The 17,449-nt window shown below is 36.9% G+C and overlaps 1 protein-coding gene across 4 annotated transcripts in view; it reads left to right on the plus strand.

Moving 5' to 3' along the window:
• The window catches only part of MAGI3 (membrane associated guanylate kinase, WW and PDZ domain containing 3), a 321,415-nt gene that overhangs the window by 174,121 nt on the left and 129,845 nt on the right, over positions 1–17,449 (plus strand). For all 4 annotated transcript variants that reach the window (XM_062191989.1, XM_062191986.1, XM_062191987.1 and 1 more), the window contains exon 2: positions 14,122–14,238. In XM_062191989.1, the coding sequence (XP_062047973.1) occupies positions 14,122–14,238 (117 nt within the window). The remainder of the gene's footprint in view (positions 1–14,121; positions 14,239–17,449) is intronic.

A 17,449-nucleotide genomic window follows, 5' to 3' on the forward strand; every position in this document is an offset into this window, starting at 1 on the left:
TAGAAAATGTCTAAGGCTTAGTATAAATTCATATTGTTAAAAGCTACCAGAGAAAAATGCACTGTTATGGTTCCTTTAATGGTGATTAATTATATCAGCCTACTGCCTGAACCCAGAGGTTGACAATATTTACATAATGAAGCTTCTTAAAATACAGTATGAATTCTCTAATGCTTAGTTTTTTAGGTTAGAATTCTAGTCGGGTTCCCTTTCCATTATCTCTTTATCAGCTGTTGTAATGAAATATCAGTAACAGGTCTCCCACCTCAAGTCCTGGACATTCTGTTGAAGCGCTTTGATTTACAAAGACTGCTGAACCCAGTTATTGTGTTTTCAGGGAAAATGACAGGGCACAATAGATGGCTTTGTACTTTCCTGTCAAAAGGATGCAGCATAATACTATGACTCAGTTATTGTTGTGCCAACCAGGCACTGGTTATCTGGCGTTATGACAGGTTTGCTAATGATTTCTGACATGAGTGTCACAAAGAAAAAATTGTAAATAGCCTTAGGATAGCACTTTTAAAGTACTGTTTTTCTTCAAGTACTAAGTCTACATAATCCCATCAGAAGTTTGGGAAAAGGAAAAAGTCCAGTTTTGATTATTTATTCTCTATTTTTTCCCACTCTGTTCTGCTAGGAAGGTTTCGTCTTACTTGGCTCTTCCCAATATATGACTTTTTATGGGAAAATTATGACAATTTTGTTGTGTCTTGTCTAGAATGATGATTTTCATTTTATTTTTCAAATGTAGATTTTTTTCTGTACTTAACAATTGGCTCAACATTTTAAAGAAAAATTATTGCAATTTAACCTAGATATGGTGAAAATAATGCTTATTTTAAAGAAAACTAAAGGGAAACCTTCGCAAATGTCTGCTTTCATAAAGCATGTGTACAAGTATTTTTGTCAAAATGCTCCATTAAGTCAGGCTTCTCAATTCCTAATGACCTTCAAAAAGCAAAATTTTTGAAAATATCATTTCTAGTTTGTAAATGGTTTTCTTTTCAAAAGATTTATGTATATACTTGAAAGGCAGAATTACAGAGAGAGAAACAGAGAGATAGAGAAATATCTACCATCTACTGGTTCACTCCCTAAATGGCTGCAACTCCCAGAGCTGGGCCAATCCAAAGCCAGGAGCTTCTTCCAGGTCTCCCACATGGGTGGCAGGGGCCCAAGCACTGGAGCTGCTTTCTCAGGTACATTAACAGGGAACTGGATCAGAAATGGAGTAACCAGGAATCAAACTGGCACCCATATGGTGTGCCGGCACTGCAGGTGACAGCTTTATCCAGTACACCACAACACTCACCCCAGTTTTTTTTGTCCTATAGTATAAAAACTGAAGAAGACTTTTTTATAAAAATGTTTTAAAATCACACAATACTTAAAAGCTGTGGCAATTCTTTAAGTATTAAGTGTTTAAGTACAAGTTGCATTTTTTTATTTGCATATAGTCAGATAGGCTTCATTTGGGGTTCACACCGAATAGTCTATTTGTAACTATCTTTTTGCATTTAAAATAAATCATGAGCATTTAACTACTTTGTTGTATATCAGAACATTACTCTTAATGATGCTGCTTAGTGAAAGGGTTCTAGTGTCTTTGAGAACTATAGTAAAAATCTTTTTGTAAGATGAATTCAATTAAAAACTCTTATCAGTATAGCCATCACATTATTTAAAATGTTATTTTTGTATGTTTAAGACAAGTGTTTATTCAGCACTATGAAGGATACAGAGATGAGCAAAACATGCTTCCTGACTTTACTTTGCTTAAGATCCAGTGTGAGGGGCAGACCCGTACCCTACTGTTGCATGGCAAGAACCAGCAGGACAGAGAGATGAAAACAGTAGCATCTTAAGGTGAACTCCGGAGTTCTGCTTGAGTCTTGGCTTCACAGTATTGATGGACAAATGGTCAGGATGCAGGCCTTTGCTCTAACAGTATTTATGTGTACTGTGGGAACCAGGTAGAGTGGACATGAAACAGAAACCAGTAGTGGAAATAGTTGAGTGTGGAGATTAGAAGGATAGGTTAGGGTGTTAACAGGGCTGGTGTAGTTAAATTCAGAAGTGACAATATATATGGCATTTTTCTTCTGTAGCACTGACTCTTTCACTTCACAATTTAGATAGCTTATTAGAGAATTTATTTGTAAATTCATCATGCATGGAAATACTTGCCTTATTTAAACAAAAAATTTAAAACTAAAATAAGAATTGTTGTAAAATACTGGTGATGTAGGGGCCAGCATTGTGGCATAGTGAGTAGAGCCACCACCTGTAGTGCCAGCATCCCATATGAGTGCTGGTTTTAGTCCACTTCCAATCCAGCTCTCTGCTGTGGCCTGGGAAAGCAGTAGAAGATGCCCCAAGTCTTTGGGCCCTTACACATGCGTGGGAGACCCAGAAGAAGCTGCTGGCTCTTGGCTTTAGATTGGTGCAACTCCTGCCATTGCTGCCATCTGGGGAGTGAACCAGCAAATGGAAGACCTCTCTCTCTCTCTTTCTCTCTCTCTCTCTGCCTCTCTGTAACTCTGCCTTTCAAATAAATAAATAATCTTTTAAAAAAATCTTTAAAAAAATGCTGGTGATGTAGTACCCAGGACAATAGATGAAATCTGACCAAAACATTATGATGTCTCTTTCCACTAACCTATGGAAACTTCATGCTTCCATTTTGCCATGTGCTAGTACTATGATTTCTAATATAGATAAAGGATGTGGCCTCTGTTAGCAGTAGCCTTTCTTCTGGCTGATAAGGTGACTGCAGTGTTATGCAGAAAACTACATTACTTGACTGCTTCAAACTGTAACTTTAAACAGTATTGAAAATTGACTAGTTTTCAAAATTGCAATGTTTGGGCCCAGCATTGTGGTGTAGCAGGCCTTTGATGCCAGCCTCCTATACACATGCTGGTTCTTGTCCTGACTGCTCCATTTCCAATCCAGCTCCCTGATAATGGTCTACAAAAAGCAGCAGAAAATGGCCCCATGTGCCCTGCACCCTTGTGAGAGACCCATATGAAGCTCCTGGCTCCTGGCTTCTGCCTGGCTGAGCCCTGGCTGTTGCAGCTGCTTGGAGAGTGAACCAGTGGATAGAAGCCATCTTTGTCTCTCCTTCTCTTTCTCTGTAATTCTGACTTTCAATTAAATAAAAATTTTTTTTTCTTAAAAAATTTCAGTGATTGAGGAGATTCTAGAGTATTTAATGCCTTTCACACTTGGGACTGAACAATAATTAATTATATGAATTATTTAAAAAATTCATTACATTCATGCTTGCCTGTAATGAGAATGGCATACTTAGAGAATTGTGTAGATACAGGCTTTCTAAGTTTATGACCTTTAATATACTCTTACAGATAGAAGACAGAATAGAAATCATGACATATAGGGAATATACAGAAAAAATATGTCCAGAGTTGTTAGCTTATAGCAGTTATAAAGGGCTTTTATGTCAGGTTGCAGTCAGTTGATGTTATTTTATTGTTAGAAGGTTCTGCTCAATACACTGGACCCTGAAATGGTTGTCTCAGTTTGTGTGTGCTCTTTTTCACTTCCTTAGAGCCAATGATAGTACCTCTCAGTTCATCTGACTACTGTGTTCTTTCCCACCTCAAGTAAGTGTCTTCACATCCTGTTCACTCTACCAATCTCCAGCCTCTTCTGTGTGTAACCAGCTCCCACATGTTTATCCTCCAGTTTTCATCTCCTGTGGCACTTACTCACTGAAGTCTTAGCATCTAGGCTATAGATTCCTGTAGTGCTCTGGTCTGCTGTTTTATATAATGTTCCTGTGTTTGAGATTTCTTCTTCAATGTTCATCTTCCCTGTGAGATTTTAAGTTCCACTTGGGCTCAGTTTCATTTACTGCTTTTCTACCAAGTGCCCTACTACCTCAGGACTCTGAAGTGACTAGATGTGACTGTTTCATATAAAAATAAGCTCTTGTGAAAACAGTAACTTTTTACTTTATAAGCTTATGCACAAGAAGATGTAAATCAAAAGAGATGGTGTACGCATACATGATACACACACAGATAGAGATGGGTAAGTGATGGAGACATTATAGAACAGTGTTTATAGAGTTAAAGATTTTAAAAGCTATTATTAAAATTGCTATATTGGTCTATTATGCTATGTTATATGTGTGTACATATTGTATGTCCACATGGGGAAATTTTATTAAGAGTTTTATTTTAAATGGCTTATAGATAAGATTGTCCATAAATTTAAGCTGCTAAAATCAATCAAAGATACATTTTAATTTGTGTGACCTGAATCTGTGTATCTTATGTTTTAAACTTGTTGGTAGAAAGAAACTAAAAACATTTTATATGGTTGTGCTTAAGTTTACTGGTTAAACAAACTACACCATGTTAGATATTTAAGAGGTGTTTTCAAATACATGATTCTTAAAATTTCTAGAAGGCATTGGACCTTCTGGTAAATGTTTTCTTAAGTTGGTATCTAATGGTTGAAACTGTTTGCTAAGTATTCATGTGATATTGCTATTGTCAGCAAGCGATCTAGGACTTGCTCCCTCATTTCTCTATTCTAAGCCCAACTTGTTCTTTCATTTCTCTATTCTCTTCAAGGTAGGAAACTAATTCTATTATGAAGGAATCTGTAGGACACACAATTTAATCTTTAGACCTTATAAAAGAGATGGCTAACATTTTTCTGTAATAGCATAGCCAAAATAAGAACTTAAATAATAATCTCATAGCTAGATTCACTTCGCCATCAGCGAAGTATACAGTAAGTAGAAAAAACCTCCCTTTCAGACCAAAGGGAAAGAAAGTTTTAAAGTGAGAATATAATTTTCCTCATGGGCATTGTCTACCTTAGAAAAACTACTACAGAACATGCCTGTGACTATAGACTTGTAGTTCAGGCCACCAAAGATTAGAGATGGGATACGGGCACTCCCTTGACTTGCATCCTCTGGTCTGCTTTAACACAGACCAGGAGGAAAAGAAAGCTAGGCATCAGAAGCAATGGGTGGCAGGCCTATTAATGGCTGATCTGTACAGTGATCTGCCCTCAAGGAGACCCAACAGGCCAGTCCACTGCAGTGGCTTTCCATGTGGTAAGCCTGGGCTTCAGCAGAAGTCAGCTTGTGAAGAGCCCTGGCAGCTCTGCCAAGAGTTGGATCACTGGAAATGGACCTGCCCTGGAGTCGAAGGATGCCCAGGTCAGAGCCACAGATCTTATTGGCTCTAAGCTGAAAAGCCCTTCACTCAGCCCAACTTCCAAAGTGACCACTGCAGCTGAGGGTATGGTCAAGTAGGGTCAGCAACATTGCAGGCAGAACTGTAAATTTCTTGTTAGAGATGCCCCCTGCCTTTACCTGGCCAGCTCTCCTCCCAGGCCAGCCACGTACTGAAAGTCAACAGAGTGCCTTCCCCTAGGAGGTTCACACCTCCCTTAGGATATACCCCATGTGAAGAGATAGATAGGTCTGGGCCTCTTAACTTACAAGGCCTAAAGCCCAACAGATTATTATCAAGCCCCTTCTGTCAGGTTCTATTTGCCTCTCAATCAGAAAACTTAATTGTAGCTTAGACAGCACCTTTCTTAGCTCTTCTAATAATGACTCTGTCCTTTGTTCTAGACCCTGTCTAGCGTACTTGGGCCTCATTCCTTTGTAATCATAACCTCTACTCTACCACCAATGGCTCTACTCCCAACCTGTGTGTACTGATGGTCCTCTTCCCCACTTAATGCTGTATAATTGTTCAAACCTGGTAAATGCCACTCTTAGGATCATTGGTTACTATCCTCACCCTGTCTTTTATGATCTTGTCTAAATATGATCAGAATTGGCAAACTTGGAAGGCTTCCATAGCCTTGGCAACTCATGACGACAGCCTAGGGTGGTTACTGGCGCCATAAACTAGAGTGTCAATTTGTTGGGTCAACAACAGGAGCCACTGTGCACTTGCTCCTCATGTGGGATCTCAGTCCTTAATGTGCTGTACATTGTGATTTAATGCTATAACTAGTACTCAAACAGTATGTTTCACTTTGTGTTTCTATGTGGGTACAAACTGTTGAAATCTTTATACTAAATTGATCTTCTGTATATAAAGAGAATTGAAAATGAATCTTGATGTGAATGGAAGGGGAGAGGGAGCGGGAGAGGGGAGGGTTGCGGGTGGGAGGGAAGTTATGGGAGGGGAAAGCATTGTAATCCATAAGCTGTACACTGGAAATTTATATTCATTAAATAAAAGTTAAAAAAAAAAAAAAAGAACAGTGTTTATAGTGTAGGTTCTGAAGCTAGATGGAGTGAGTTCACACCCCTGGTCCACCAGTTGTTAGCCATGTAACCTTGGCCAACTTATTTACCTCTCAGTATGTCAGATTCTTAAAATTTTTAACTTTTAACTTAAGAATGATTTTAAATTTACAAAACCAAAATTGTGAACTAGTACAGAGTTGCCATATACTCTACACCCAGCTTTCTTTATTGTCAACATCTTATATTAATATACATTTGTCATAATCTATAAACCACACCCAGCTTCCCCAATTAACATTTCATTTTAGTATATTTGTCACAATTAATGAACCACATCCAGCTTCATGTTTTTTTTTTAATTTTTATAAAGCTTTTTATTTATTATTTGAAGGCAGAATTACAGAGAGGCAGAGGCTGAGAGAGAGAGAGAGAGAAGTCTTCCATCCGCTGGTCCACTCCCCAGATGGCCGCGATAGCCAGAGATTCACCAATCCGAAGCCAGAGCCAGGAGCTTCTTCTGGGTCTCCCACGTGGGTGCAGGGGCCCAAGGACTTGGGCCATCTTTACTGCTTTCCCAGGCCATAGCAGAGAGCTGGATCAGAAGTGGAGCAACCAGGACTTGAATCAGCATCTAAATGGGATGCCGGCACTGCAGGCAGCAGCTTTACCCACTACGCCACAGCACCTGACCTGCCTGTATTTTTTTCAAACCCCAACAACATATATCCCTTCTGTACTTCCCAGCCTCAAGTATTAACATTCTTTATTCGGATTGAGATGTTTTTATTTTGTTTTGTGTTTAGCTCTCAAATATCAATGAGAACTTGGCAATATTTGCCTTTCTGTGTCTAACTTATTTCACTTAACATGAAATCCTCTGGTTCCATCTATTTTGCTGCAAATGACAGGATTTCATTCTTTTTATGGCTGAATAGTATTCCATTGTATGTATCTGCCACATTTTGTTTATCCATTTCCTTTGTTGTGCAGAAGCTTCTCAGTTTGATACAATCCCGTTTGTTTAGTTTTTGCTATTATTGCCTGTGGTTTTGGGGTCTTATTCAAAAAATCATGCCTATATCAGTGTCTTCCCTGTGTTTTCTTCTAGCGGTTTCATAGTTTCAGGTTTTATAATTAGGTTTGATCCATCTTGAGTTGATTTTTGCATATGGTGAGATGTAGGGATCTAACTTCATTCTATGTATTTATACAGTCTGTTTTGCCAACACCATTTATTGAAAAGCTAATCCTATCTCTAATGTATGTTCCTGTCAAAAATCAGTTACCTGTTTGTACATGAACTAATTTCTGGACATTCTCTTCCATTGATCTTTGTCAGTTTTTATGCAAATACCATGCTGTTTTAGTAACTATAGCTTTGTAGTAGACTTTGAAATCAGGTATCGTGTTACCTACAGCTTTATTTTCTTTGGTTGGAATCCCTTTAGCTATTATAGGTCTTTTTTGTGGTACCATACAAATTTCAGTGTGCCTCAACTTTCTGCAAAATGAGAATAATAACAACACTTACCTTTTACTCCATAAATATGTATAATTATATATCACCTAAAAATTAACAATTTAAATACAATCAGTTGCAACATTAAAAAATAACATGTGCCTCGAAGTTGTCATGAGTAGTTAAAATGTGTAACATATAAAAATAATTATTATCTAATAAAAACAATGCTAGAGACCAATGTTCTCTATTTGCTGCTCTGTTCTCATTCCTATACCTTCCCCTTAAAAAGAAGAGGGTTTCAGCTTTTTACTTTTATCTTTTTTCTGTGCTGGAGACTCGTTATCCCCAGTAGAGTCAGAAGACAATAGATTCGAATGGCAAACTTAGCCTTATTTTGTATTTCAGACCAGCTGCTGTAAGGAATAATTTATTTTACCATTTTGACAGGGTCAAAATAAAATCAAGTTCATTGAGAAACAAAGCTTAAGCTATACTTATATGTAAACTATTAAAGATTGCTGTATCAAGTAATTGTTGTCTTTAAAATTTCATATATTCAAGGATGGAGAGGGTAAAATGAAAAGTTAAAATTATAAAATGAAGCTGACCACTCATCTATGTGCTAGGTACTGAGAACAAATGTATAAACTCAAACCATGACCTGGCCCTTAAATAGTTGATAAACATTTATGTTTAAAAATGTATAAGGTATTTTTAAATTACTTTTTTGCTACATAATTTGTTTTTTTATGGAGTGTATGAATACTGATTATCTAAAAAAGCCATGTAAATACCACATATAGTTTCATAAGCAAGTGGACTACAGTTTGATTTGCTTTGTTGTAGGGTCCCCTTCCATGAGCCAGAGAGCCAGGCTGGTGTTAAGCTTCTGTCCATCTTTCTCACCACTTTCATAGAACTTTATCTTACTGCTGTAAAGCACATGTGGTGAATCAGGAAGCAACCAAATCACACTGCTGTTCTGAGTCTAGGTCTGATAGAAACGGACTAGTTAGTAATGTAAGTTGTGTTGAGCTAGTTACATTGAACACTCTATTGGGTAAAGTCACCGGGTTGTCTTACAGACATATTACCCATCCAAAATTGTAGCCCACTTCCTGGTAAGTTCTAAGAAATGTACCAGAAGCAGTTGTTATACAAGTGATTTATTTACAGTAAATAAGGAGACCCTGAGGTGTAATTTATAAAGCAGGACTCTACTAGCAGGGAAAATGGTTATTGTGTATTGTAGAATACTTATTTATATAGAGTAAATAAATTTATTTACTTTTGAATATGTAAGAGGGGAAGTTTCTGTAATCATATGTAGAGGATACAAGTCCACACAGGTACAGTACAGAAACATGCTCCAACATAGGTTGCAAATTATGGTAATAAATGTTGAGTTCCTCCTGGGATGGACGATTTTAGTGTTGAAAGGAAACAGAGGGTGACTTTTGCGTGCTTTCTGACCCATCTGCCTGGAGTTGCTTTTGGACAACCCCATAGCAGGTGGCTGGTGTCTGCTCTCTTCCTGGATTGTGACTCAAAAACCTGAAAGACAGCTTTGGAGAATGTTAGGTACTTCACAATAAAGAAATTTGAGCTGCTCAGAGCATTTGCCAGCTATAATCCTAATAGGGTAGAGAATTAAGAAATGGTTATGCCCATCCTCTGTCTTTGAGGAAAACAGGTGTTTGCAAGTTTATAGCATCTTTAGGTGTGGTTCCAAGGCTAGAGATTTCTAAAAGAAAAATTTTGTGAAGACTTTATAATGGGTGTGTAGAATGCTACAAGCAACTCAGGTTTCCTAAACGATGTGTATGATTGATAGACAAAAGGAGCACAGAATGATCACGTAGTTATACAGTGCAAAAGCCAAATCTCAAAAAAAAGTGAAGATGCTTACAAGAGCACAAGGAACCATTCAGGTTATGTTTGGAACAAAAGCAACAAGAAGGAAGTAGTAGGCTCACTCTCTCAAGAAGACATTCTTAATATTAGCTATTCACAGAAATCAGACCTATACCATTCTTCTTCTTCTTTTTCTTTCTTTTTTTTTTTTTTGTTTTTTTTTTGTTTTTTTTTTTTTTTTTTTTTTTTTTTTTTTTTGACAAGCAGAGTTAGACAGTGAATGAGAGAGACAGAGAGAAAGGTCTTACTTTTCTGTTGGTTCACCCTCTAAATGGCCGCTATGAAGCCAGGAGCCAGGTGCTTCCTCCTGGTCTCCCATGCGGGTGCAGGGCCCAAACACTTGGGCCATCCTCCACTGCCTTCCCGGGTCACAGCAGAGAGCTGGACTGGAAGAGGAGTAATTGGGACAGAATCCGGCGCCCCAACCGGGACTAGAACCTGGGGTGCTGGTGCCGCAAGCGGAGGATTAGCCTAGTGAGCTGTGGTGCCGGCCACTATACCATTCTTATTTTCCTACTAGTATAACCTTGAAATAGCACGAGTACTTTTCCAATAGTGAAAGATAAAACAACCAACCAAAACCAGGAGAAATTGGGCCGGCACCATGGCTTAACAGGCTAATCCTCCGCCTTGCGGAGCTGGCACACTGGGTTCTAGTCCCGGTTGGGGCGCCGGATTCTATCCCGGTTGCCCCTCTTCCAGGCCAGCTCTCTGCTATGGCCCGGGAAGGCAGCGGAGGATGGCCCAAGTCCTTGGGCCCTGCACCCACATGGGAGACCAGGAGAAGCACCTGGCTCCTGGCTTCGGATCAGCGCAATGAGCCGGCCGCAGCGGCCATTGGAGGGTGAACCAATGGCAAAAAGGAAGACCTTCCTCTCTGTCTCTCTCACACTATCCACTCTGCCTGTCCAAAAAAAAAATAAATAAATAAATAAACAGGAGAAATTGAACCAAATAAAGATGAGAAGATAGTTTTCAAGGCTCAAATGAAATGTCTCCCAGAAGTAGAAGGAGTTCAGGTATGAATGATCTCTCTCTGCCTCTCCTCTCTCTCTTTGGTTTTTGTTTGTTTGTTTCTTTGTTTTGCAGAATCTTGGAGAATATGGGAAGTACCAAGAGACTGGAGAGAGACACATGTTTACAGTTTTCCCAAAGAAGAAAAACAGTAGAGACGCAGACCAGTTCCCTTACTTAAACTGTAGCAAAATTGTAAGAGACTGTAAAAATGAAATAAAATATTCAAAGTGTTCAGAAGAGAATAGAAAGATACCATGCAACAGTGTGGGTTTATAAGAAAGATAGCAACCTGATCTCATTTTTTTCTTTTTTTTTTTTCCATTTTATAATTACTACTGGATTAGAGAATAGTAAAAGACATGTATCTTAAGCAAGTAGTTGACAGACTCTTCCCCAGCTGTCCTTGTAGAAAAAAATGATTAAATGTTAATAAATCTCCAGTTAGTTACCTGGCCACAACCATGCTTCAGGCGTATCACAAGGTTTATCTAAATAAGAACCAGTTACTCTATATATTGATTGTTCAAAAAGAACTAGTAGTAAATATTAGTTTGCATATATTCAGAAAGTATCAATTTGTAATTAGGCGTTCTTTTGATTATGGATTTGTACAGTAAAACTTTAGTACCTGGATTTATTCATATACTTTAAACTTTCAGTTGTAGACTTTTTCCCACTGGAGCTATGTTTGTAAGAGACCAGTCACCCTCTAATTTGTAATTTATAATTTTATTGTGACATTGCCTTTAATTATATTTAATTATTGTTAATCTATATGTTTTTTAAAGATTTATTTATTCATTCAAAAGTCAGAGTTATACAGAGAGAGAGAGGAGAGGCAGAGGGAGAGAGGTCTTCCATCCAATGGTTCACTCTCCAGATGGCCGCAATGGCCGGAGCAGCACCGATCCAAAGCCAGGAGCCAGGAGCTAATTCCGGGTCTCCCACATGGGTGCAGGGGCCCAAGGACTAGGGCCATCTTCTATTGCTTTTCCAGGCCATAGCAGAGAGTTGGATCGGAAGAGGAGCAGCTGGGTTTAGAGCCGGCACCCATATGGGATGCCGGTGCTTCAGGCCAGGGCTTTAACCCACTGCACCACAGCGCTGGCCCCAAATTCTATACATTGAACTCTGATCAGGTTTTTAGATTTTTATAGTTACTTCTGTTAAGTTATACCGTATCTTAATATCTTACAGTAAAAATAATCTTTTTGAGTTGAGAAAAATTTATTAAGATTTTCTTCTTTAATTATTATATTATTCTTTATCTAAATTAAATCTTGTCTTGAAAATATGTTGATTATGTTTCTTTTAAATATTGGAGCTAATGTTATTTTAAATGGGAAAAATAGCAATGTATTCTCTACCTATTCAAAAATCCTAACCATTCCTCAAATAACATAAAACAGTTTTAAGTACCTGTATAACAATCCACCCAACCTTATAACTCTTACCTAATTTTTTAAATATGTAAACAACTCATTATTAGGTGTATTTTTCTCTAATAAGCAATAATGTATACTGTTGATTATGAATTATGTTTTTTTTACTCAGTAATGAATAATAATTATAATAATGAAATAATTTTACGATTCCATCAGAATTAGACTTGGGTTTCTGGGACTCCTAAATGCCTGAGAGAAGAAACTTCTCAGCTTAGGGACTTTTTTGTATTCATCCCTGTGAATATCTTTCCTGTTTATTTCCTCTAATCACAAAGGTTCCCCACTTCCTCAGCATCTGTTCTTAGCAAGGCAAAAATGAGACTCTTCTTGGTTATGTTTATTAGTTTAGGATCTGAATGTTATCTCTGAACTTTAGAAGCATTCTGATTTCCTGCGTATATTTACACCCTCATACATAGGTTAAGTTTATTTACATGAGAGATCTCTAAAAAGTCATGGAAAATGTGTATTTTGAAAAATCCATAGATTTGCAAAAAATTTTTATACCAAAATAAACTTTTCTTGTAATTCTACTTTTCTACAAACCTCTCAAATTCTCCTAATATGTATGTGAAAAGAATAAAAGAAATTAGAAATATAATGTAGAATAATAGTTAAAAGAATGAACTGGTCATAATAACCTTTTGGTTTATATAAACTTATCCTAAGTATGTAGTTCCAAACAAAATAAATAGTATACTTTAATCAAACACTTATTTCTTAGTAGGATAATCTATTGATAATCTTATTCCATAAAAGCAATCTATTGTAATATTTTCTAATTATCTAAGTTTCATCTAAAGAACAGTGTTTGAACTGCTTTGGTTTTAGTTTTAAATTCAGTCCTTAGTACAAATTCACTGTGTGAGATTTCTGTAGTCCTGTTTCTCTGCTTAACATTTCTTTGCGATTCCTAATATTCTTCTTAATTATATGCCATTTTTCCATAAATAATACAAAACCTTTGATCTTACTTATTCAAACTATATATAAAAATCAATCAAGTGGACAAAAAAATTCAAGTTCAGTATAAAGACAGAAGACCCCTATTGATGGGGCCCAGTTTGGCCTTTGAAAATCAAAGAGACAGCCAATGTGAGTGGAACACAGCTTGACATGGGGAAGGAGTGTTTATAATCTGGAGTCAGAGACGGCCAGGACCAGAACACATAGAGCCTTTTAGGTTTTGTATTTGAGTTTGAATCTTATTACAAGTGTAATAAAACAAGAAGTCACCGGGGTCTCTAACTGGAGTAGTAATTTTCTGTGTGATATTTCAAACCTCACTCTGGCTGCTGTGTGAATGATCAGGGCAGAAAGGAAGCAAGAACTGATGGCAAGGAGGCTGACTGAAGGCTGTAACAGAGTTCAACATGAGAGCTGATGTAGTTTAGGGAGAGTCGTGGCTTTGGCACTGGTGAGAAGTAGAGTAAATAAGGAGCTGAGAAAAGTTTCCGTTAGATTTACATCTGGGGGATAGAAGTGACAAGAACTCAAGGATGATGTCTCCGGGGATTATTCTGTGGGTTTATGGTGCTGTTGTTTTCAAATATGGGAAAATTGGGGCAGAGGAAAACATTGGAAGAAAGTGAAATTAAGATGTTTTTTGGCTATCTGAAATTTCAGATGTTTATTTGAATTATAAATATATCTTCAATATGTAAGAATGAGTTTGATGATTTTGGAGCCTGATGGAGATAGGTCAGGTATGGAGAGTAAGATAAATTTGTAAGTTATCAGTGTATAGATGAAATTTAAAGACATGGACTTAGTGAATTTCTAAGTGGACATTTGTCACACTCTCTGACCTAGACGTTCTCCTTCTACATGTAAAATTTTAGCCACATTATATTGGAACTACGTGTTTTAATTATGGTACCTATCATACTTTGGTCTTAGTTATCTTCCTCTGAATAAAATTTTCTGTTCATGTTTAAGTGATTTAAGAGCATTTATTTAATAGCTTCTATATTTAAATAGCCATCTAACAGTTATATGTTTATTTTCTCTGTGTTTTTTTTTTGTAGGCAAAGTCATTAATAAAGATTTGCGACATTACCTGAGTCTTCAGTTTCAAAAAGGATCAATTGACCACAAACTGCAGCAAGTGATCAGAGATAATCTCTACTTGAGAACCATTCCATGTAAGTATATGAGGAAATAAAAGAAATAAAGCAGAAATATCCTTTCTTAACTAGACATCTAGAAATAATTCAGTAGAGTATCTCATGAAATTGTGAAGACTAACTTGGGGACAAGAATGAAGTAAAAGGCAGATAAAAAAAATTTCAGAGAACTTCAGAGGTTTTAAAAAGTGATGACTGGAATTTAAGAATATATATTTACATGTTGTTAGCCAGATTTTATTTGTAGCAATCCATTTCTGAAGTACATGCAATAAGAAGACCTTTTAAGCTCTCAATATCTTATATACCAAAACCAAATATTTTTATTAGAACATTTCTAGTTTTAAAATCTGCCCTTTACCAAATTAAAAAAAAAAAGAAGAAAAGGATGGAGCATTCTTTGCCATTTTGAGTTTTCACCTGGATGTTGGTAGTAGTTTTGTCTTGTAGTAGTTTTCAGAGGACCTGGTTATTGCTGTGATAATATATTTTTAATGTATACTAAATTATATATATGTGAGTTTTTATTTTAGTTAGTGCAGATCTTGGGAAGAATAAAAAACAATAAAAAGCCATGTAAGGCCATTCTGCTCTATTTTCTTTTCCAATTTTTTATAACTCCTGTGGATATTAGCTGTCATAATAGTTACAGAATTCTTTATTTCTATTTTCTTCTTGCTTTATCTTATGTAATGTCCTATCACCACGCCTTCCTAATTATGCTTTTAAAGCATCTTTCTTCAGTTCTTTAGACCTTTATTCTTTTTTGCTTGGACTGATTTTCTCTTAACAACAAATAGCATTATATAGTGGCAAGGAGCTAGATAAAACTGAATTCAAAATCTTAATTCTAGCTGCTTCAGATTCCTGCGCTTATATATAAGATGGGAATAACAAGACTTACCTCATATAGTTATTAGAATTAAAATGAGGGGACCTGCACTGTGGCATAGTGGGTGAAGCCATCACCTGCAGTGTCGTCCCATAAAGGCTGTTCCATTTCCCATCCAGCTCTCTGCTGTGGCCTGGGAAAGCAGTAGAAGATGGTCCAAGTCCTTTGGCCCCTGCACCGTGTAGGAGACCCGGAAGAAGCTCCTGGCTCCTGGCTTTGGATTGGCCCAGCTCCGGCTGTTGCAGCCACTTGCGGAGTGAACTAGCAGATGGAAGTCTTTTCTCTCTCTCTTGCCTCTGCCTCTCTGTAACTCTGTCTTTCAAATAAATAAATAAATCTTTTAAAAATTAAAATTAAAATGAGAACATATATGTCAACTGCTTGTCCTGGAGTAGGCACTTAGGCAGTGCTTGTCCCCTTCCCCCATTCATTTGGATCCCCTGCCTCTCATGTTACTTCAATGCAATTCATCTTTAAAGTGTACATTTGATTCTTGTCCATCTATAGTTGATCCTTCAGAAATTCCTTAGAATAGTATACAATATTTTGTTATTAAATCTGACTCCATATCTGTAATTTCCTCCAACTACCACATCAGATTTCAGAATTGCAACACCTCCTGCTTTCTTTATTTTTTTATTTTTTATTTTTATTTTTATTTTTTATTTTTTGACACAGAGTGGACAGTGAGAGAGAGATAGAGACAGAGAGAAAGGTCTTCCTTTTTCTTTCTTCTTAATTTGTATTTACCTGATAAAATTGTTGTCCATCTTTTTATTCTTGAAGTTTCTGAATTTCTGTTTTACAAGAAGTTCTGGACTTTACTGAATAGCCAATATAAAGCTTTCTTTCTAATTATTAATGTAATCAATGTATTCAGCCTTGATTTTGAGATGTTTTTCTATTTTACCATAATAAGTTTTTTATATTCTTTTTACTCTGCAGTCTATTTTATTTGATATATATATATATATATATATATATATATATATCTTTAAGATTTATTTATTTATTTGAAAGTCAGAGTTACACAGACAGTGGCAGAGAGAGAGAGAGAGAGGTCTTCCATCCGCCAGTTCATTCCCCAAATGGCTGCAACAGCCGGAGCTAGGCCAATCCGAAGCCAGGATCTAGGAGCTTCTTCCAGGTCTCCCACATAGGTGCAGGGTTCCAAGGACTTGGGCCATCCTCCACTGCTTTCCCAGGCCACAGCAGAGAGCTGGTTTGGAAGCAGAACAGCCGGTTCTTGAACTGGCACCCATATGGGATGCCGGTACTGCAGGCAGCAGCTTTACCCATGACGCCACAGCACTGGCCCCTGATCCCTCTCTTTTGAGAAAGATTTGTATCATAATTCTAATAGTTACTTACTTACCTTTGTATAATTCTCTTTTTTTCTCTTTCCCCCTTTATTTTGATTTTGGCCCAACTGTGAGTAATATTAAAATTATCCAGTCATCTCCTCTTTCTTCCCTTCCTCTTTCCATTATCTAATTTGAAGTATTATCTTTTCACTCCCAAGAAATACAAGAGAATCAGTAAACTGATTGTACTTGACGGATGCTTTCCTCATTCTTACCCTGTTTGTTGAGAGTTGAGCTGCATTTATACTGGCAAAATTAATAGCCATTACATTATTGTATTCTCCCTTTATAACCACAATTTGTTCTTTATTTTGTGGGTCAGTATATATCTACTAGAACTACCAATCCTCATGCTGTTGCTTATTGAAACATTATGGTTGTCCAAAGCTTGTCCTCTCTGAGATTTCCCAGTCAGGGCTCATAGGATCATCTTAGTTGTTTTTCCGTGGTCTCTATACTTTGCTGTTTACACAGATATGAAATTTATCTTAATAATGTTTGTCAATTATCTTATTTTTTTTTCTGGTGTAGAGCAATATTCTTAGAAAATCTGATAACAATCTGATTTGCATTCCCTTGTAATTAACTTGGTATTTCACTTGTGAAGGGTACCTCAGAATAGTATTTTTAATTTCTTAGTTCTGGAGTTTCCTCTTCTGATAAGACAAGGTAATACAAATATGTACTTGCACTTTCTAAAATGTGTCTCTCTGCCACTTTCACTTGGATCTTCTTTACATTTTGCTTTTATTGTCACAGTTTTGTAACTTCTCAGTATGAGATTTTGTCCTAGAAAGGAGCTACAATTTATTTAGTTTTAGGTCATAGGATCCAAGCAACTTCAGCCCATTCGGATCTTCACAGGACATTTAACTTAGAAACTGAAGTGTACAAACCGCCCTCTAGGAACCTAGAAGCAGTCAGTACCAGTTAACACAATGAATGGTCACATCTAGTCTCTATATTTCATTCT

This window comes from Lepus europaeus, chromosome 5, assembly GCF_033115175.1.
Source record: "Lepus europaeus isolate LE1 chromosome 5, mLepTim1.pri, whole genome shotgun sequence".
In the NCBI taxonomy this organism is placed as follows: Eukaryota; Metazoa; Chordata; class Mammalia; order Lagomorpha; family Leporidae; genus Lepus; species Lepus europaeus.